The sequence below is a fragment of the Apodemus sylvaticus genome, chromosome 7, assembly GCF_947179515.1.
Source record: "Apodemus sylvaticus chromosome 7, mApoSyl1.1, whole genome shotgun sequence".
In the NCBI taxonomy this organism is placed as follows: Eukaryota; Metazoa; Chordata; class Mammalia; order Rodentia; family Muridae; genus Apodemus; species Apodemus sylvaticus.
Window position 1 is genome coordinate 68,570,026 of NC_067478.1, and position 22,870 is coordinate 68,592,895.

Sequence of the window (22,870 nt, forward strand, 5' to 3'; positions counted from 1 at the left end):
TAGAGATGATACTGTTGTCCCCGGGCACTTACGGTGTCTGACAGTGTTGGAGCGGAGGCCGTGGCCACCCTAGGTGGGGATTGCATGTCATTGCTGAGATTTTGGCACAGGTTGATTTAATTCTAGGTCATTCCCAGTGTAGCTCTTGGGTTGAATTAACAGAAGGAGAGAAGAAATGAAGGGGGATTTCCCACCCGTTTCCCTGGTTTGGGTATTTGAGATGCTCAAATGGTGTTGAGCCCATTGAGGGGATGTGGCTTAGGCAGTGTGGAGATACAGCCCGTGCTGGGGTTGGATGGGTGGGTGTGGGGTGAGGGGATCAGAGTTGGCCAAGGCAAATACAGAAGCCTAGAGCCCTAGTTCTGTGATGTAAATCTTGTACCATTTCACAAAGCATTACTTTTTCATAGAGTGTTTGAAATCTATTCCAGCAGTGGACAAATGGCCTGCCTGCCTCTCTCTCCCCTCTCCCTTTCCCCTTCCCCCCTCGTGTGTGTGTGTGTGTGTGTGTGTGTGTGTGTGTGTGTGAAATATTAGGTAGTTTTGACTGCAAGGTGGATCACAAAGTCTTAGGAAGTATATGACTCTTCACTTCCATATTGAGGGGAGCTTCTGACTTATTTGCCAAAGGTCCTGGTAGCTTTCAATCTGTCAGAACGTTGCAAGCTGAGAGCCCTTTGCCAAAGCAAACTATCCAAGTTAAATAACCCAGGAGCCTCACACAGAAACATACATGATCCCCCATTCCCCAGCAGTCATCTGGAATGGGGTCAGGAGGAGCAGGGGTTTGCACCGGGTTGTCCTGTGTTTGGATGAAGTGTGGGCACAGAGATAGACTATCAGCTGGTGAGGTATGTGTGAGCAGGGTTGGGTAGCCCACGACAGCCTCTGCTGAGCTGGGGTGGAAGCCTTCAGCCTTTGGCAGAGCTTCCTGGCCCCTGGGGTTATATATTGCTCCGACTGCTGTTATTGCAGCCCAAAGAATAATTTCCCCTCTGGGGGAATTTATTTTATTCCATTCAGAGCAGAGCCTATTTAATAGCTAAGATTTTATCCCACAATGATTTTGTTGGGGATTCCTCTGTGTTTGAGCTTCTCCAGGGCCCAGCTAGTGAAGGGAAGAGACACCGGAGCATCTAAATGTAACTCATGCTGTATCTTTGAAATGAGACACATCAGCAAACATGTCTCTTGGAAGTCTGGTGAGATTTTGGGTGGGTGTCATATAGAAAAAAACCCTAAAAACCCTTCTTTTAAACAAAGAACATTTATAAAAGGACATTTAAGAAGTTATTTTGGATATTATAAAATTTGTTCATTCTCATGATTTTCATCTGTCTACAATTTCAGCGGTTATCTGAATGTGAGGCACCATTCATTAATTCAGTGCACTATTCATTAATTCAACACATTCATTGAGTATCAATGTATCAAGCACTTTCTGTGTCATCACTCTGCTAGGTACTGGGGATAAGACTGAGACAAAATTGTTGCCCCCCCCTCCAGTTTCATGCTACAATCTGTGTGTGTGTGTGTGTGTGTGTTTGTGTGCATGGTGTATGCATATGTGTAGAGGTTTTTACATGTATGTCAATGTATATTATGTATGTGGAGGTGTATGTGAGTGGAAGTACATGTCTGTGTATGTGAGTTGTGTCTGTGTGTCTGTGTGTCTGTGTATGTGATTTGTGTCTGTGTGTCTGTGTGTCTGTGCGTCTGTGTGTGCGTTTCTCACTGGCATGGAGCTCACTGGAGTATGCTTTGCTGGCTGGCTGGCCACTAAGTCACAGAAACCTGTGTGTCTCTGCTTCCCCAGCGCTCTGGCATTCCAAGGGAGAGCAAACTTGCCTAGCTCTCTGCTCAGGCTCTAGGGCCTGAACTCAGGGCCTGTGCTTGAGGGATAAGCACTCTTTTCTCTGTGATATCTCCCCAGCCCTGAGATACTTTCTAATGTGAGGAGAGTGATGGGTGAATGTTAACAAGAGTCATTTTGGGTGAAAAGAACTAGTCTTGGCTGGAAGATGGAGTCGTTCTGTGCAGTAACTATAAAGTCTCACAGGAGGCAAAAGAAACTCTAAGCAGAGCCCTGGGAAGCTGAGGGGACGAGGTGGAATGGACAGGCAACCTTGGAGTAAGTTCTTCTGAGACCGGAAGACATAGAATCTCTGGCTCCTGCTTGTCCCTGTGAATGCTCCAGAGCAGTCTGGAATCAGTGGTTGGGTAGAACTGCGCCCATTGGCACTGCACACACCTGGCTACTGTGTGAGCCAAGGGCTCTGAGGACTGAGCTATGGCCCTTTTATGGAGCTGCTGTTTGTCTTTGTGATGAAGCACACCAATCCAGCTTCCTTTGAAAAGAGTAAACAGTGCTGGGCTAGAATAGAAATTATGCTCACTTGCAGGCACAGGTTCAAAGTGTATGTTCCTAAACATTAGCTTCCTTGAGACAGCATGGATAGGCTTTATTATCCCCATTTTACAGACTTGGGCAACTGAGGCATGGGAAAGAATGTGATTAGCCAAGGTCCTGCAACCTGGGGACCTATGCTCCCAAGCTGAGAGGTGTGTGTTTTTTACTTCTTGGGTAAACTAAGTATAGTGGGGATAGAAGTAGAAAGTACCATCTTCTCCCAACTGTCTGGGGAGCCAATCTCCAGATGTTTCTCCTTGCACCCGAATACATGTTGGGTGGCTTTTCTGGTCCATGGCTCTGTGTGTGTGTGTGTGTGTGTGTGTGTGTGTGTATACACATACATGTATGTATATAAGTGTGTTTATATAAATGTGTGTACATATAAGGATGTCATTGCTAGGAACTGTTTGAGATAGGGATTCACACAGAGATAAAATGGCCATTTTGGCTAGGCTGGCTACCCAGAAAGTCCTTAGGCCCTCCCGCCTCTCCCTTCCTAGTACTGGAATTACAAATCCATGCCATGCAGCCTACAGAATGGAGAAATTCTGTCTTTTTTCTTTCTTTCTTTCTTTCTTTCTTTCTTTCTTTCTTTCTTTCTTCTCTTATTTATTTATTTTGCCATTTACATATCTGATGGAGAACTAATATCTAAAAATGTATAAAGAACTCAAGAAACTAGATATCAAGAAAACAGTCCAATTAAAAATGGGGTACAGATCTAAACAGTGAAATCTCAGAAGAAGTAATACAAATGGCTGAGAAACACTTAAAGACATTTTCCACATCCTTAGCCATGAGAGAAATGTAAATAAAAACTACTTTGAGGTTTCATCTTGCACCTGTTAGAATGGATAAGATCAACAGCAACAACGACAACAAAACAAAACAAATCAAAAAACCAAAAAACACAAAACCCTGACAGCTCATGCTGGCAAAGATGTGTGGAGTAAGAGGACCACTTATGCATTGCTGGTGGAAGTGTAGACTTGTATAGCCACCTTGGAAATAAGTGTGGCAGTTCTTTTGGAAACTGGGAATCAGTCTACTTCAAGATCCAACTATACCATTCTTGGGCATACACCCAAAGGACACTTTATCCTACCACAGAGACACTTGCTCACCCATGTCCATCGCTCCTCTATTCATGATAGCTAGAAACTGGACACAACTTAGATGTCTCTCAACCGAAAAATGGATAAAGAAAATGTGGTCCATTTACACGACAGAGCACTACTCAGCCATTAAAAAAAATGACATCATGAAATTTGTAGACATATGTATAGAACTAGAAAAATGCCACCCTGAGTGAGATATCCCAGACCAGAAAGACAAATTTGACATGTATTCACTTATTTGTGGAAATTAGCTGTTTGGTTAATGATAACCAAGCTGCAACCACAGAGTAGGTATACTGTAGGACTAGAGGGAACACATAGATCTCCTTAAGAAGGAGAAATAGAATAGGTAATTATGGATGGGTAGGGAGGCTGGGATGGAAGTTAGGTATGGAGTGAGAGGGAAGAGGGGGTTGATGGAGAAACAGTTAAAATTAAGGGGCATTTGAAGGGTAGTATGGAAACCTAATATAGTAGAAACTACACACACACACACACACACACACACAAGCACATGCATACATATATAAGGGTGATCTAAATGAAATCACCGAATAATCGGTACAACAGAGTCCCAACTGGCCATCTTTTCTCTTGTGAAGACATTTTGAGTACTGGAAGATATAAAGCTTCCACTACTGGGATTGTGTTAAATTTAATTGAATTGTTGGTGAAAGGGGGTTGTCTCATGAGAACCCCTCCAAACAACCCAGGCTGTTGCCAAGACTATGGGTTGCTGTCTATAGACTGACATCAAGGCCCCATTGCTGAAGACAACTCCTAACAACTCATTCATCTGGAATAGTCAGGCTGGTCCCTACCCAGAGCCTTCACCCCTACGTTCTAGCATCTTTGGTACAGGAAGGTACTCTTCATGCCTTGGCACATGAGAGCATAAGGGAGATGCAAACACCAACCTGCCCACAAACCCTTTGATCTACAGTGGTGTCCTGCCAGCAAAGTATACTAGGGCAATGGTGGCACAAAGCTTATGAGAGTAACCAACCAATATCTGATTTGACTAAAGGCCCATTTCACAAGATGGAACTCATACCTGGCACTGCTTGGGTGACCAAGAGTCTAAGACTAGGTGGCTCAAGGACCTAGGGTAAATCCAGATGCTACTGGTTTAACAAAAAAGAAGAGAAAAAACCCAGTAGTAATAAAATGACTCCCAGTGACATTCTGCTATAGTCATAAACCATTGCCTTGTTCAGCATCAGCAGAGAGGCTTCCTCCTGATGCAGAGGGGGACAAACCTAGATAGAGATACCCTCAGTCAGACAATATGCAGAGACACAGAGAGAGAGACATGGGAGGCAAGGTGGGGAGGAACTGGGAAGAGTAGATGGAGGGGAAGCTGCAATCAGGTGATCAGGATATATTATGTGAGAAAGAATATTTTAAATGCAAGGAAAAAACAGAAGACAAACCCAAGCCTGTGCCACCATGCCTCTTTTTTACTGAGGTTTTGGAGATGCAAGTGTAGTCTTCACGCTTACACCTCAAGTGCTTTCCCAGATGAGCTGACTCCAGCCGCAGGGACTGAGACCATCTCTCCTCTGACATCACTGCCTGTATTGGGTGTGTTTGCGTCTGCACCATGCTTCATGACCCTCACAGAAGTTGTGAATGTTTGTGGGTTAGAGATTTTAGCACGCCTGGGATCACCCAGATAAGACTAAGCCAAGGTAGAAGGATTTCTGAGAGTTCAAAGCTAGCCTGGACTCCCAGTGAATGCCAGCCCAGCCTGGGGTATCTAGAATAAGGCACTGTACTAGAAAACATTTCTTAAAAAAATGAAACAATCGAAATCAAAAGTTGCAATGAAGGTATGTTTGGGGTGTCCCAGTCCCACACAGTAACTTTTTTAGACAGGACAGTGTTTTGCACCCCTCAGTGATGGAGGTCTCAGAAAGGTTGGGAATTTCTGTATAATTTAGTTTAAATGCCTTTAGGGTTAAGGACTAAAAATATTCAAAAGATGCAGTGATCCAAGACTGTTTAAAATACTGGCATTGTTGATTAGAAGCCCAGACTCTGGGCACTTAACTTCTCATATATGTGTGTGTGCGCGCGCGCGCGCGCGCGCGCTGTGTGTGTGTGTGTGTGTGTGTGTGTGTGTGTGTGTCACACAAACATGTGTATGCATAGGTGAAAGCCAGAATATAGTCTTAGGTTCTATTTCTCAGGTACCGTACCCCTGTTTTTCAGACAAGGTTGTCCACAGGCTTTGGGACTCACTGGGTAGCCACGTTAGGTTGGCTACCAGAGAGCCCCGCAGGAGTCCTGTCTCTGCCTCTCCAACCCTGGGATTGTACATGCTCACCACTACACCTGGCTCTTTGTTAAAATGTGAGTTCTGGGGTGGTTATCTTTAGCTCCTTGAGCCAGCTCTCCAGCCCTGGTCCCACCCATATCTCCTCTAGTTTCCTACCTGCACATTTTCATTTTCTGTGATCTTCCCAGAAGATGAGAATATTTAATGTTTAGAGATACTAGCTTGCTCAGGATCACCCAGGTGGGACTGGCAGCATCAGGATCCATGCCTAGGTATATCATACTGCTTTTTATTGCCTCTGGGCCAGACCAAGAAAAAAAAAGCGTATCTTCCCTTTGCTTGATGACAAGTTCTAGTCAGGGGCAGTGACAGTAAGGCTTAAGGTAGTTAATCCAACCCATGAAGAGCATGTGAGATACCACCGGGCTACAGATGCTGAAGCAAGCCTGGGCCAGCACTTGAGGCCCTTCCTTCATGCTGACCACATTTCCCTGCTAACCCATACACACACTGGTTTGTGCTGTGGTCTGTGTGAAGGATTGTGACCTTCTTTCTCAGTCCTCTCCACACCCCTGAGCCAACTACTGTTGCTATTCCATTTTCACAAAGGGGGCTGGGGGTGGTGACGAAGGCTGCTAGAAGTTATCTCAGACCTACAAGCGCTGTTGAAATATACAGGTTGGGGATTTGACCTCCACACGTGCCCTCATGCCACGGCCTTCCTTGGTGTGGGACTATTTCCTTTTCCCTTTGTATTTTCTTTGAGTCTACCTCAGGACTCAGGGTGGTCTGACCTCTCCCTTCCAGCAAGGGGCTGGTGATGCCAGCTTCCCTCCAGGTACTGCCAGGACCATGCTCACGTCCATGCCTGTGGCTCTTTTTTCCCCTAGTGCCCTGGGTGCCCTCCTGCTGCTTGGTTCTCAGCTTGTCTGCCCACAGCCCTCCACTGAACACAGAAAGGTAAGTAAGTCCTGGCCACCAGAGCCAATGAGCTTCTCTGACAGAGGGGGCGGGGTCACTGTGGCCACTTCCCTTATCTCCCTTCTGCCCGGAGGCGAGAACCAGCTGATTCTGAGTGGAAGCACAGTTTCTAGAATGCTCAGCCGTCTTTGCATCTTTTCCAGGTTCCTGGATAAGAAGCCAGTGCTCTGGTCTGAGAGCAGAGCTGACCTTACAGTCTGTGTCCCTAGAGTTGAGTGGGAAGGCACCGCAAAGGCTCACAAGCAGAGGCCCTGCTCACTGTGCAAACACACCTTCAGTAGGCCCCAGGCAGGGGAAGGTTGGAGAAGCTAAAGTGGCTTGAGAGGACCCTCCCCCTTCCATATGGAGCTGTGATTCCTGATGGAAGGACTCAGTCTCTGCTGCCAGGAGGGATCTGGGAAGGAAAAAATGAAGGAAGGACCTGACTTTTTGTTATCCCAGCCTATCTTCTGTTGATGCTTCCCTGTGGCTTGGTCTTAGACCAGTGGTTCTCAACCCATGGGTTTGCAAAGCAGATATCTTACATACAAGATACCTTACATATCACATATTTACATTACAATTCATAAAAGTAGCAAAATTACAGTCATGAAGCAGCAATAAAAATAATTTTGTGTTTGGGGCTCGCCACAACATGAGCTGTATTAAAGAGTCGCAGTGTTAGGAAGATTTCGAACCACCAGTCTAGGAAGTTGACAACGGTCCTTGAATCCAGTCCCCAGAGACTGACTTTCTGGGCCCATAGGACATGAAGAACTCATTTCCCCCCCAAGCTCCGTCTGCCTCATGTACATGACACAGCTCGGAGATACCTGGTCATGGAGCAGGGCCTCTGTCAGTGCTTCTTGAGGAGTAAGACAAATGACACTCCAACAAAGGAGCTCAAGGCTCTGTCAGCTCCCTGGGTCCTGAGAGGGGAGCAGCCATTGGTGTCGATGGCTTTGAGCTGGCAGGACCTTTGCTAGGATGGGGCTTTCACAGGGGAAGTTCAGAATCAACCGTGAACTGGGAAAGGAAGGCGTGCCACAGCTTGGCCCTCCCCCCGTCAGCTGTTGGCATTCTCATCTGATTTATCTAATTTCTTTTCGATCTGGGGGTTGCGTTCTGCTTTTCTGGACCAGGTAGAAGCCTCTGTGGTGCCTTGTTCCCCACGGGCCAGTCAGCGCCATGCCAGTGCTCCTCACACACTGCTTTGACTCTAGAGTAGAGCCTGGCATGGTTAGGTGCCCAGCCCAGTACTTTGTTGAATGACTAATAAAGCGATTGCGACTTGGCCAAGGTCCAAACATCATTTTGCAAGATTGATCTGGAAATTTGCAGCTTCTCATTCTATCATCTCACCCATAGTCATAATTTCAATAGGGAGAAGGTTTGAAAAAATATTATTGTGTTTTCAATCATTAATGCTTAGTATTATAGGGCAAGCTGACTTGCCCTAAGGGTGTTCTTTTTCATTGTTTTCTTGATGTTCAGATACATAATCATAGCTAAAAATAGTTTATAAATAATTAAATTATTTTGTCATCTTCTTTTGTTTTTTAAGATACCTGAATGATAAATACATTAAATGTCAGGGTAAAAGGTTCCCAAATAAGTGTTACTGTATGTGTATGTGTATGTATGGGTCATCCGTGCCAAGGCACACATGTGGAGATCAGAGGACAGCCCATGAGTCAGCTCATCCACTGTGTGGTCCTGGGACTGAACTCAGGCCATCAGCCTTGGTACAAAGCATCATTATCTGCTGAACCATCTTGTCCCCTCCCCCCATCTATCTCAAGTATTTTCTTTTTCCTGATAACAGGAAAAGAAAGGTTTATTAGTTGCTTTAGTACATTGAATTTAAAACACAGTATCATATCTTAGTATATAGCACCTCCTCATCAAAGTATTATTAAGAACTTTGCAGTTGAAGGCTAGTTACCCCGCCTCTTGACATTTATAGATTTCTTCACTCGGGGAGAAAGACATTTCAGAGCAGTTGTTGCACATAATAAACACACGTGTCTTGGCTGCCAGGGTTCTTGCCGTCCATCCAAGAAAAGAAGGCCACGTGGGTTTCTTTGGGTGCTAGGTTGCTTTTCAATGTTTTCTTAGAGCTTTTTTTTGTGACTGTGGCTGTCATTCTGGGGATCCCCCAAAACCTGGCAGTAAAAGCAGGGCTGGCAGTAGTAGCATCCACTTAGGCAGGCAGGAGGATGACTAAGGAAATGCTCATTAACTGGACTTGCAACAGTGTGTCCATGAAGAGATGAGATCGAGGAAATGCTTATTAACTGGGCTGCAACATTGTCTACAAAGAGCTGCCCAATGCTTTAAGTCTTTCTGGGCCATGCTTTCTGTCACAATCATTTAACTGTGCATGGTGGGGGAGGCAGCCAGAGGTACTGTGTAAATGAATAGTCTAGCTGTGAGCCAGTAAAGCTTTGTTTATAAAAATAGGTGGTGAGCTGGATTTGGCTGGTGGGCCCAAGATTGCTAACCTCTGCTCTAAAGTCAGGATGGAAAGAAATTAACTGTGGGCTCAGGATGCTGTTTGTTCAGTGGGGTGCCTGAGTTGGATCCCAAGAACCCTTCCTTAAAAATCTAGGAGTGAAGGCACACCCTTGTAATCCCACCATTGGCAGACAAGGACAGGGGCATGACTGGAGCTCCCGACCAGCCACCATAGCCCACTTGGTGAACTTCAGATTAGTGAGAGACTGGGTGTCAAAAAATAAAATGGTGGATAGTAACTGAGAGCAGTGCCTGAGGTTTTTCCCTTACCTGCGCATACCACACACAGGGCACCCATGTGCACATACACAGGAACACACACACACACACACATACACATGTGCATACATACATACACACATGTATTTTAGAATTTGAAAGTGGATCTTCTTTTGAGAAGAGACAATGGAATTGGTAGAAAAATCAAAGTTTTACATTAAAATATTTACAATTGCTATTCAGTTGTTTTTATTACATAAATACATTCATAATTGAATTCTCACTGAGCTATTGTTTTGTGGTAAAATTTGCCCTTTTTGATTGTTAGCAGAGAAGAGCAGAAAGAATTATAAATCCATAAGGTCAAATTTTTAGGGACAGAGTTATTAATTTGCACATATTATAGTCAACTGTATGTATGAAAGCCAGCTACTCCAAAGCCCTCCTTTCTTGTTACTGTGCTGTGTCCAACTTTAGCATGTGGAAGCATTTCCATAGCGTAAGTTATTCCGACCAAGAGACATAATTTGTAAATGCTGTCAAGTAAACTATGCACGTCTCAGTGCTGTTCGGGTGACTGGCTACATCTCTTTAGAACTGTCCTATGTAATAATACAGGAGGGGACCTGGTGCAGAGTGTAAGTAGCTCTTTCCAGATGTTTCTATGCAGAAGGCCTCCTATTCTGGCAGAATTAACAACCCCACAAAGGACTGCTTACCCATTAATTGCTGATACTTAGCAGATGATGGTCATTTTAGAGGGAGTGTGTGTGTGTGTGTGTGTGTGTGGGTTTATTTGTCTGTATGCGCTTGTGTGTAGAGGGTGGAAGTTAATCTTGTATGTTTTTACCCTTTTTTAATTTTTTTTATTTTATTTTTTTATTTTTTATTTTTTTTGGAGACAGGGTTCTCACTGTCTGTTGCTGATTGGGCTAAGCAGTCTGGACAATGAACCCCCAGGATGCTCCTGTCTCTAACTCCCCTGCCGCAGGGTTGCAAACATGCACCACCATGCCCAGCTTTGCACAGATGCCGGCTGCATCCTCACGCTTTGTGCAGCAGGCAGTTTATAAGCTGAGCCATCTTCTCAGCCCCAGTGCGGTGTCTTTCAGCTTCTAGACGTGGAAATGCAATTCATTTTAATTGCTCAGTGATTAAGTTTATTTTTTTAATTTAAATCTCTCATTTACTGTAGAGAATGTAGAAAGTGAAGAAAGCAGGAGGAAGGAAATACAAACTCCCCGCCGCCGCCGGGGCTGCTGGCCAAAGGCAGCCGCTCTGTAGCCCGGTGTTTATAGAAACTTTCAAACAAACAGAACAGGGACACTACAGAATGGAGTGAGGGAAGTAAAATATTTGCTTTGCTAGCTGATAAGCGGGTCATGATGCAAGTAGGGACCTCAGGATAGGTCATAGGCAGCGCTGAATCCGGAGGATGTGCAGCCAAGAACTCTAAATACCCTTGCAACCATGTCCCCTGGTTGGATGCTGAGCTGAAAGCCTGTGGAAGAACAAAAAGCTTTCAGTTACAAAAGACTGCTCATATTCTCAATGCCTTGGAAAAACGAGTGTTTCTAAGAGAAAGTGTAAAAGGATATCTTTGTGATTGGAGGTAGACGAACACTTAAATAACCTAGAAATCTGAGGGGACAGCTCAGGGCAGAGCACCTGCTCAGAAGGCAGGAACTATAGAAAAAAAAAAAAAAACAACCAGAAACAGATACATAAAGTAGAAAAGGATTATACTGTGTTGAAGTTGAATACTTAAGAAAATCAAAATGCCACAAAAGGGCAAAGTATATAATTCAGGTGAAGATAGGTCATAATGTTGTGCTTAATGGGAGATTTCTGTTTGGAATATACAACGGAGCTTTGTTGATCATTAAGAAGAGTTGAACAAACCAATTTACAAATGGATAAAACAGGGAAGGCAGATGACTCAGAGGATAAAGGATTTGCTGGGCAAGCCTGATGACCCACGTGATCCTTCATCTCACAGAGGGGTTGGGCGGGGCAGAAAATAGCTGTTTGGATCTTTCAGTTGTGGAGGGGTGTCTCTGACTCTGACTCCCAAGGGGTATCCTATGACCTCCACTTGTGTGTTGTGGAGGTCACAACACACATGCACGCGTGCGCGCGCGCGTGTGCGCGCGCGCACACACACACACACACACACACACACACTAAAATATTTTTTAAATGAATGAAGTATTGAAGAGACAGCCCATATAAGAGAACACCCAAATGGTCCCTAAGTGTGTGCAAAGGTGGTTGGTGAGAATCATCTGTCCTGGATGAAGATGTATTAAGGTCTTGAGATGCCACTGCCGTGGCTGCTACAATGAACATGCTGACAGGACAAGGGTTCTGAGGACAGGACCTGTCAGAACTGCAGAACCTGAAAATGGGAACCACTTTGAAACCTTCACCATCTTTATTTTTATGTGACCTGCCTATTCACCTATTAGTTCTAGGCCCTTACCCTGGAGAAGCAAACACATGTGCACTAGAACACACAAGTAATAATGATCATAGCCATTTGGTTTATGATAACTGCAGGCTGGACACACCCTAAAAGCCCACCAGCAAAAGGATGGTCAGGAGATGTCAGTACATTAATGTGTAAGGCAAACAACCATGACAACAGAAGTGAGCTTGTTTCCCATCAGGATGAGCAGCTGGGAGTAGATGTACCCTTTCAGCAGAAACAACCCCAAATGCCTGGAAGCATTGGTGGAGTTCTTGGACTTTAGGCAATGAAAGACAGGGACACCTAACAGACTGGAAATTGACTAATCTGCCCCCAAGTCCCTATAAGAGTTCCCAGCTGACTGCCCTGGGAGAGTTTCCTGCCCTGGGTAGAGTCTAGGCAGAAGCTGTTAGACTGCGTGAGAAGACCAGAGTGGTGTGAATCTGAGGTGGAGGGTCAGAGAGGACAGGACTCCCAGAAGGAGGGCCTTAGAGCTGGGCAGGGCAACAGCCTGTGAGGAAAACATCTGAGGCTGAGGAAACAGCACCTGGAAATAATGAAAGAAAATAATGCTTAGTGTTCACTTAGAAGTAGGGATACAGGCCACTCTGGTGGCTGGGCTTTGAAAACTCAATCTAAAAGATACTGTAGAAGACCTAAAAAAAGTCTTTCTTCAGTGTTGGGGTTTAAGTCACCCAAAACTGTGCCTCAAAGGATCTAATTGGGTCTTAAAACTCAATCATATCCTAGTGTAAAGCTCAAAAGTAGAAGACTCTGTGGAACCACAGGCTAGCTCATTGGCAACTTGCTCGCCTAGCATGTCTACAGCACTGGTTAACTCCTATGCACTGAAATAAAAGAATTTAGGACTCTAAGAATGCCCAGCACTAGTTGTGGTCAAGCCCAGGCTGCCTAGCAGTGAGTTGAGCCACTACCATGCATATACAGAAGCAGATATAAGCAGAATAATCAGTCATCTGTGACCAACTTGGGGAGATGGGCATGCGCTTTAGAGTTTGACAGTAAGAATATTGGAACCCACTGCAGCGGTATTCCATATGTTCAGAAAGCTCAGCAGAGGCCTGGGAGACACAAAATACCTAAGTCAGACTTTTTGAGATGCAAACAGCAATTAGAAAGATACAGTGGGTAGGGTGACACACAGACTCAATGTTTACAGAAGAAAAATGAAGCAGATTTGAATATGGGATGAAAATTTTCTACAAAATGAAACACAGGAAAAAGAGTTTCGGACAGATGGACAGAACATCAGTAATTTCAGGCACGACCAACTTGTAGTCGGGGCACCAAAAGGAGAGAAGATGTGGGGAGACAGAAAAAAAAACGCTTGAAAGAAATAGGAAAATTTTTAAATGTATAAAGCAAAATTATGAGCCAACAATAGCATTGAATTTCAAGCGTTGGAAATGTGAAGAAATTGGTATCAATTGTAATCAAACTGCCTGTGAGGAGAATGGTAAAGAGGGAAATGTGAAGCCCCTAGAAGAGTAAGGAGGTCGTGTTATATACACAGGAGCAAGGTTAAGGGGGAGAATAGGTTCCTGTGTCTTCTCACTACACCAGCGCAGTAGCATCTTTGCAGTATTGAAAGAATAAAGCTGTGAATGCAGGATTGTATACTAAGCAAAATGAAGATGAAACAAATACACTTTAAAATATACAAATGGCACACGGTGCTCCCCTGTCAATTATTGGAGGAAGTTGGACATGGTGTACAGGTCTGTAGCTCCAGCCCTTGGGAGACTAAGAGGGAGGACTCAAGATCAGCTTGGGTTATGTTAGCAATACTCCGTCTCAAAAATAATGTTGGTAAGGAACTCCAACCATTTGGTGTGTGTGTGTGTGTGTGCAATGTGTGCCTATGAATACACGTGGCACAGTGTACATGTGAGGGTCAGAGAACAACTTTGTAATTTCTTCTTTTACGTTTACATGGGTCTGACTCAGATCACCAAGTTTGCATGGCAAACTTTACTCTGACCATCTTGCTATTCCTAAAGGAAGTTCTGTAGACAGAATGAAGATAGAAGATAAAAATTTAGGTCCACATAAAGAAATGAATAGACCAAAGATAAGAACACTTTAAATACTATAGTGCACCATGTGTGAAGCAGAATGTGTTCTGAGGAATGTGCTAGGTCATCACACCATTATGCTAATACCATAGATTGTACTTAGAAAAGCTGAGTTGGCTAGGACACCATGGGCAAGAGAGTCTCATGGGACCACTATCATATGTGTCTGTCTTTGACTAAAATATTGCTATGTATATGCATGAAGATTTTTTAAAGTGTCTCTCAAAGATTGAGTCTAAATAAGAATAACTCTTAGTTATAGGGTTTATAACATATGCTTTAAAAATGTAAAGCAACAGAATAAATCCCAGGAAAGGATACATTTAACACCATGAGGTACTTTCTGTTCTGTGTGCCAAATGGTATCGTATTTCTTGAATGTTAAATTGGGTAAGTTAAATTTGATAAGTTAGTCATAGAATTAGATACCCTAAACTTATCAAACAACAATACAGAACAGCTTATGACCCAAAAGGAAATAAAACAGAACCCTAAAAATACTTAAATCAACAGAGAAATATGCAATGTTTATGACTGAAGAAACTTCATATTGAGATAGGCAGTCTTCCCAGGTTGATCTATAACTTTGACATCATTCTAATGCAATTTTCAGCAGATGTTTTTGCTGCAGTTGACAAAATGATTTCAAAATCCCCATAGAAATGCACAGGACTTCAGATAAGCAAAACTAGTGTTTTTTTTTAATTGTAAGATTTATATATTTATCTTATCAGGTAGGGTGATCATTATAAAGATAGTATATTATTGGCATAGGGAGAGGCAAATAGATAATGGGACAGAATGGAGTATAAAAATCCATCCACATATATATGAAAAACTGAGTTTTGATTTATAGCTTTATGTAGCCAATTTAATATCATACTGGAATTATTAGATAGCCATATGCCAAAATGTGGACTTTACTCTTTTTGTATAATAGTATATGAATTAATTCAAGCTGAACAAATTAGGAGTAGAAGGAATTTCCTTTACCATAATAAAGGCCATATATTAAAAGAACAACACCACTCAATGGTGAAAGAGAGAATGGTTCTCATTTAAGAGCTAGAACAGGTAGAACCCCCCCCCCCCATTTTTGCCACTTCTCTTCAACACAGAACTGGGAGCTCTAAGAAGAGGCCTTGGGCAAGGAAAAGAAAGAGAAGGCACTCAGACTGGAAGAGAAAGAAAGTAATTTCTGAATTCACAAGTGCACCTGGCAAAACAACAAGATACCCAGTCAGCAACACGAAGATAACCTGGGTATCTACACAGTGAAAACAACTGGTCAAAACAGGACGTTGATCAAGGAGGTGAGGCCTTGAGCAGTGATGCTGCAGTGTGTGGCTGGAACTGAAGCAGACATCGATAATGCAAAGACCCATGTTCATGGACTGGAAGGCTCACTGTGCCTGTGATGTCAGGACTACCCAAAGCCATCTCTGAATCGACTGTGAATAGTATAGCTATAAAAAATGCAATGTTTTTATAGAAATAAAAATGTCACTCTAAAATTTATATGGAATTTCAAGACAATAAATATAGCCAAAGCAATCTTGAGAAAAGAACAAAGCCAGAGGTCATGTTCTTTTTTTATTTCAGACTTACATTGATCAAACCAGGACAGTACTGCATGAGCACAGACACAGCAATGGTGGACAGAACAGGAAGTCCAGAAACAGAGCTTGAGCATCTTGCACTCATGTGACTTTCCCAAGGGTGCCAAGGTCATTCAGTGGGAAATGGAGCATCTGTTTAGCAAGTGATTCTGGGAACACTGGATATCCACATACAGAAGAGTGGCGTTGAGGCAACATTCACACCATATGCAGCAACAACTCAACATGGAACAAGCACCTAAATTTAAGGCTGGAAGATACAAAAGTCTTAGAGCAACAGTTTTCAATCCTTTGAGGGTCGAAGGACCCTTTCACAGGGGTTGCATATCATATATTTACATAGCTATTCATAAGAGTGTCAAATGGACGGTTATGAAGTAGGAACAAAATAATTTTATGGCTGGGGTCACCACAAGATGAGGAACTGTGTCAAAGGGTCTTAGCATTAGGAAGGTTGAGAACCGCTGTCTTAGAAGAAAGAATAGGAGAAACTCTTCACCACAGTGGATTTGAAGTGATTTCCTAGATGTGGTATCACAGGTACAATGACAAAAGACATTTAGACAAATTGGTCAATAATGACATTAGCGAGTGTTGCAGCTGTGGGGATGGCTCATCTGTTGAGAGTGCAGGCCGTTCCAGTAGAGCCTCCAGGCTCATCGGCACACACACTGGCTCACAACTTTTCGTAACTCCAGTTCCAGGGATCTGATGCCATCCTCTGGCCTCCTTGGGCAGTGTACACATGAATACACTTCCACTTAGGCAAAATAAATATTTTTTAAAAATAAAAATTATGCCTCAAAGCCAATAGGATCTAAGGACAATCATAGATTGGGAAAATTCTTTGTGAACCATGTTTTTCTGGTAAGAGATTGATATTAAGAACACACAGGGAACTCTTACAACCCATCAACAAAACAACCAGATTCATAAATGGACCAATGACTTGAGTAGTCACCTTTTTGAAAAAATATAAAAATGGCCAATATCCTAAGGACAGGATAGTTCATGTTTGTGAGGGTTGGAAGTAAGGGAGGGAGAGATGATAGCTAAGGGGCGAGAAGATTTTTAGAATGATAGAAATTTGCATATTGTGATTGTGATGGGGGTATCATGAATAGATAGGACTGAGACAACATCAAATTGTGCAGTTTTTGGATAGTTTATTATAGGTCAATTATACCTCAATGGAACTCTTGATAAAAACTACTTATGTTGCAAGTAACAAATGAAAGAAATGACTTTAAAGGACTTTTAAAGTATTTTTTGGTGTGCATGTGTGTAGTTGTGTGTGCATGTGTGTGTAGGAGGTAGTTATGTGCATATATGTGCAGGCACCCACAGAGGCCAAAAGAAGGCTCAAGATCCCCTGGAACTGGACTTAAATTTGTGACCCCCCTGATGTGGGTGCTGGGAAGTGAACTCCCAGTGTGCTCTTAACCACTGAGCTATCTCTCTAGTTTTAACAAATGAAAGAATTTTCTAGTCTTTATATTGACTACAAGAACCTAAATACAAAGGGACCTGTAGTGTGATTCCATTTATATTTAGTTTACAAACAAATAGGTGATTGTACATGATCACAAGGTAATATAACAGGAGTCTATATGATGAGAACCTTAGGTATCAGTGGGTGTGGGAGTGGCTAGTGACTGGTAAGGGCATCGGGAACATTCCAGGGTATTAGAAATACTCTAACCCTTGGCACAGCTGGAGTCTATACAGGTTTTGGAAGGCTAAAACTCCATATATTTACAATGAACAGACCTTATGGCTTTATGCATATTAATCCTCAATTAAAAACGTCAGTGAAGGGGCCAGGGACATGTCATTGCCCCTTTGCATAAAACCTTTGTCTTGTAAGCATGAGAACTTGAGTTTGGATCTTCAGCTCCTGTTAAAAAGCTGGGCACCTGTGGCATGAGCCTGTAATTCTATCAATGATGGGATGGAAGAGGGAGATAGGTGGAGCTCTAGAAGTTTGGTCGTCCATTAGGCTAACCTAGCTGCTGAGAGAGTGTGGTGGTTAGCCTAATCATCAACTTAATACAACTGGAATCACAAAGGAAGAGTCCTTTCAGGGATTGCCTTCATCAGGTGAGCTTTGGGCATATCTGGATAGGACCGTCCTGATTGCCTTAATAGATGTGGGGAAACCCTCTGTTAAGTGTTAATAGTGGTCCAGATAAGGAGATGGGGAAGAAGGGCATCTTTGCCTCACTTGGCCTACACTCTCTTCAGTGAGTTCGTCTGTCCTCTTGGTGCCGTTGCTCATTGCTTTGATGACATTAGAACCAGCTCCGTCAGGCTCCTAACATGAACCAAAGACCAGCGGCCCTTCAGGAAGCCTCCAAGCCTCAGGCACCAGCTGAGCAGCACACTCATGGCCTCTCCATTGTAAGCCAGCACTGTTGGACTACCCCAAGGATCCCATAAACCAATCTAACAAATTCTCTTTCAGCATATACTCATTGGCTGTGTTCCTCTAGGGAACCCTGTTTAATATAGACCTGGTCTTAAAGTTAGATGATGCCTCAGAACTAGCACTCAAGGTTGCCCTTTGACTTCTGTGCACATACATACTTGTGCATGCCACCCAGTCACACACACCCCTCACGAACATGTGACTCAGTGGAGAAAAAGCAGAAAGCCAATGTGTTGAATCTAATGCCATTGATGGTATGACAATCAGCGTCTCTGGAGAGACATTGGATTGTCCTTTGGAAGTGACCAAGAAACAAGAGACACCCTTCAAAGTGCAAGGCGTGCTCTTAACAGGCAAGTATCCAGCTGCAGAGTTATACAGAGCTAGAAGTGGATCCCGAAGCAGCCACTGGGTCCTCTCCAGCTGCTCTTTGTTAAGCATTCTGTGTCTAATGTCACCAAAATGACCAGTCACTTCTGAAAAGTAAGGAAAGTCATAGTCAAGAAGGCCTCGTTAAGAGAGGGTCCAGCGCCCACTCATTCTTGTTATGCTGAACTTGTGGATTCAAGTCCGGTTGCAGGAAAAAAAAATCACGTTTGCTTCTACTAACAAAACAGCAGTGAGTGTAGAACTTGGTGTTGTGATGCTCTGTGCTGGGCAGAGGAGTCCATCTTCAGGGCTTTAGTTCAGGAATCACACGGCAGGCCTGGAAGCTGAGTCACTTCCTCACTGAGAGCAAACCGACACCTCAGGTCTCCATTTTTAATAGTTGGGATAATAACTGCTTGTTGTCCCTAGGGAGGCGGTGTAAGGTGGAGCAGAGTAGGCACAGCATTGCCTGTGTCCTGACCAGGACAGGGTCTCTGTGTTAGACACCTCTCATTGCGGTAAGATCAGAAGTCACTGACAGGCAGTGACTTCAATCCATCATGGCAAGGAAGGCACAGCAGGGCGGATGACACCAGACAGGAACCAGGACCTACCGACGCCCACCACTCTGGCCAGCTCCTAAAGGGTCCACAGCCTTTACAATAATGTCCCACACTAGAGATTCAATTTAGAACTCAATTTAGGCCTGCTGGGGGACATTTTACATTGAAATCCTAACAGCCTACCTGGCCTGCCATTGAGCCCTGTGCACTTTTCAGTCTTGTCCAAATTCATGTGAGTTAGTTTTCTATCCCTCTAATCTGTGAGCTCTTCCAGGGTCTTCCTGTGTCCCAGGAGTTCATCTTGGCCGTGCTAGTGTTAACCAAGAAGATTGGAGGGGAGACAAGTGTGCCCTGAGACTTACATTGACAATGTTTGCCCCTATCTCTGCATTATACGGGAACTGTTTTCTGTGGAAAATGTTTCAGGTCGGGAGTGCAGACATAGCAATGCCTTCTTGGTAAACTGAGGCAGGAGGACTGTTTGAGCTCAGGAGTTGGAATCCAGCCTGGGCAACATAGCTAGATCGTGTTTCAAACCAAACTAAACTAAACCAAACAGGATGGGGGGCCAGGGAGTGATTGATGTAGTCATTTTATCACTTGGCCTTGTAAGTGTGTGCTGGACAATTGGGACCCAAATTAAAATGCAGCATGTGTTAGTGAGTGCTTTTAGTTCTAGGGCTGGACAGTTCTAGAGGTAGAGCAGAGAGAGGAGGATCCCGGGAGCTTGCTGGCCAGCTAGTCTAACCTAATGAGTGAACTCCAGTTCGCAAAGAGATGCTGTCTCTAAGGAGGTGGATGGGGTCCCTGATGTGGACACCTGAGGCTGCCCCCTGGCCTCCATATCTGCACAGATACGCATGCGCTCATGCCTCCATACACACCTGGACCTCCACACATAGGAACATGCACTTAGATGTGCACATGCAGAAAAACCATGCATCATGGGAAAGCTGGAGTGGCTATAATAAAGTCAAACAAAAGTAAACTCCAAGTCAAACTGTAGGAACAGAAATAAAGAGGGACATTTATTTATTTATTGGAAGGAAAAAAATGCATGAGCCCTGCCTGCCTCCAAAGCTCAGGTCACTGATTCTGTTTGTAGAAGTGCTGAAGGCTACCAGAAAGGGGCATCGGAAAGCAAGCGGTGGCTCTTGGGTCCTCCCACGTGTATGTGGTAAAATAGTGTTCATTCCCATGATGCTCTCCGTTGGTGGTCTGTTGTGCCCAAGTTGGAAGGTAAGCACAAACTAGGCAAAGCAATTCTGGTTTGTTAGGGTAGCACACATTTTGCCTGCTTCACAGAAACACAATCCAAGAGTATAAATTCCTTCCTTTGGAAGTCTATGGTTCCACTTCTAACAGTATTTAAAAATAAATACATTATAGATGTGTTATTATTGTCTCAACAAGCTCTAATGCCCATATCTCAAATGTGATCTTGCCACGAGCAAGCCAAATGAATGTCTTGCAGAGGAGATATTTTTGTGTGTTTTGATACTAACAAAGCGATTTGGGGACCATAAATGGTTCTAAGAAAATGAGTATTTTATGGGCTTTAATTTTTTTCCTCAAAATTTCCATTCCCACCCACACTTATGCACACAAAACTCAAACCATAAAAAGGTGTTTTTTAAATAGCTTCTTAGTACTCTGCTATGTTATATTTCCAGGCCAGATTACAGTAAAAACAAAGTTTTGACTGACAGAATAACTTCTAACCTGGGTCACAAATCTCAGTCTTCAGACAGAAAAAAAAAAAAAAAAGAGTCAATACAGGCTGGGGAGCACCATTCTTGAGCGGTTTTGCTGGAGAGCACTGTCCTCGAGTTGTTTTAGTGCTCTACCTTTTTAGGCTTTGATTTTGGTGAAGGTGTAGTTTGTCAAGTGGAATCTCCACATGTCAGCTATCTTCCTCGTCTACCAAGGACGTTACTTCCCTCATCAGTGTGAAGACATAGCAAAGAGAAGCCCTGCATTATACCCGATTTTACCCCTTGTCTTTATATTATATTTAACCTACTCTTGTGTCTACCCCTCCCATTAGTTCTTTATTTGTACCAAACTGTTCTGAGAAGAACTTCGACTCCAGCAGATTGCTTGGTTGATATTCCAATTGTGCTTGGTAATTGTGGACCTTGGGCAAGGTGCCGTGCCTCAGTTTCTTCATCTGTATAGTGGGGATGGGAAGAGCATCTGTCAGATGTTTCTGAGAATTCCGTGAGTCATATAAAAGGAGGGCTCTAGAATGCCATTGGACTTGTAGTAAACGCTGTATACGTGTTAATCATTGGTTGCTCTTTTGACAAGGGTCAGCTTGATTTAGAAGCTGGGTGCCAAATGTTTTATTTACTTCCCCTCATTGTGAATACATGAACACACATGTGCAGGTACCAGGACTGGTTTTACCTGGCTTGAGACATGATCTTTTCTTCACTGCTGCATCCACCAGGCTAACTGGCCTGAAAACCACCAGGGATTCTGCTGTCTCCGCCTTCCATTCAGCCATAGGAGTGTTGTGATCACACGTGTGCCATTGCCCCTGGCTTTATGCGGGTCCTAGGAACCAAACTGGAATCTTCACACTAGCCCAGCAAGTGCTTTGGCCACTGGACCCTCTGTCTCCCCAGCAAGGCACTTCCTTCTATTGTCAGCATGGCTCCATCTGCGCATGCCTCCCAGACCTGTACTAGAGCACCTCAGCTTTGTCAGGATCTTATGCCAGACACTTGTCATGTTCTGCACTTTAGCAGCCTCCCTCCTCTCTGCCTGCTAGGTGCTGGTAAGATGCTCCTCTGTTTGTGACAACCAAGTGTCTATAGGCATTTTCCAGATGTCCCCTTGGGGAAGAAATTCATACACATATAAATTAGAATCACTAATTGAAAGCATAGTTGCTTCTGTAGACACAGTACTGTGGGATCCCAGGAAGATGCTGATGGCACCTTGTCAACTCCCTGGGATGCATGGGCTTGAAGAATCAGGTTACATGTGCCTCTTAAAGTACGTGTTTGGAAAAATGGTAATTTCTTGTTTTGTGGTGAGGTCTCCTTCATAGGAAGATGTCTTTCAAGTGTCCTCTCAGAGCCAAAAAGATGGCTCAGATGTGCTGGTCTCTAAGCCTGGTAACCTGAATTCCATCCATCCCTGAGACCTTTATGGTGGAAGGACAGAACTGACCCCCAGCAGCTTGACTTCGAAATACCCATGTTGTATAACATTTACACATGGGCACACACATGCACCCACACTTGCACACACACATACACACACACACACACACACACAGAGAGACACAGAGGAGTGATGGGAGGTAAATAAAAGGGGGTATCCTCTTTCTTGTAAAGTTTTCATCTTCTCTGAGAAAAAGAGAGAATAATAGGTGTTTCTTCCTAAGATATCGATCAGAGCTACTCTCTAAAACAAACCCCAGCATATACAGCTTGAAGAATTTACTCCTGGTCATCACTTGGGGGAGAGAATCCAGGATCCAGGGTCGCACATGTGGAGACGTGTGAGATGAGATAGCCATGAACCTTGTCCTGCCCTCTGCCCTTTGCTGAGAGTGGACCATCGGGCCTGGACTGGGGGTGTGGTGACTGTTGGATGTTGGTGTCTCTTATTCACCTTCTAGGATAGATGTTTTTCTTTCTTATTGGCAAAGAAGCATCAGTCTAAAGACATGAAGTCTTCACTGGAGTCAAAACTCTTTGCTGCTACTGTTCATGTAGAATTTCATGCGTCCATTTTCATGCAGCGTGCAGGGTACTTTGGGCATATCTCCCCATACCTCAGCACACTCCCTTGCTCACCCCAC

At 43.8% G+C, this 22,870-nt stretch overlaps 1 protein-coding gene across 1 annotated transcript in view; it reads left to right on the forward strand.

Moving 5' to 3' along the window:
* Window positions 1-22,870, forward strand: part of Thsd4 (thrombospondin type 1 domain containing 4) — a 593,810-nt gene that overhangs the window by 34,784 nt on the left and 536,156 nt on the right. The window contains exon 3 of the mRNA XM_052188134.1: window positions 6,703-6,772. Coding sequence (XP_052044094.1) covers window positions 6,703-6,772 — 70 coding nt within the window. The remainder of the gene's footprint in view (window positions 1-6,702; window positions 6,773-22,870) is intronic.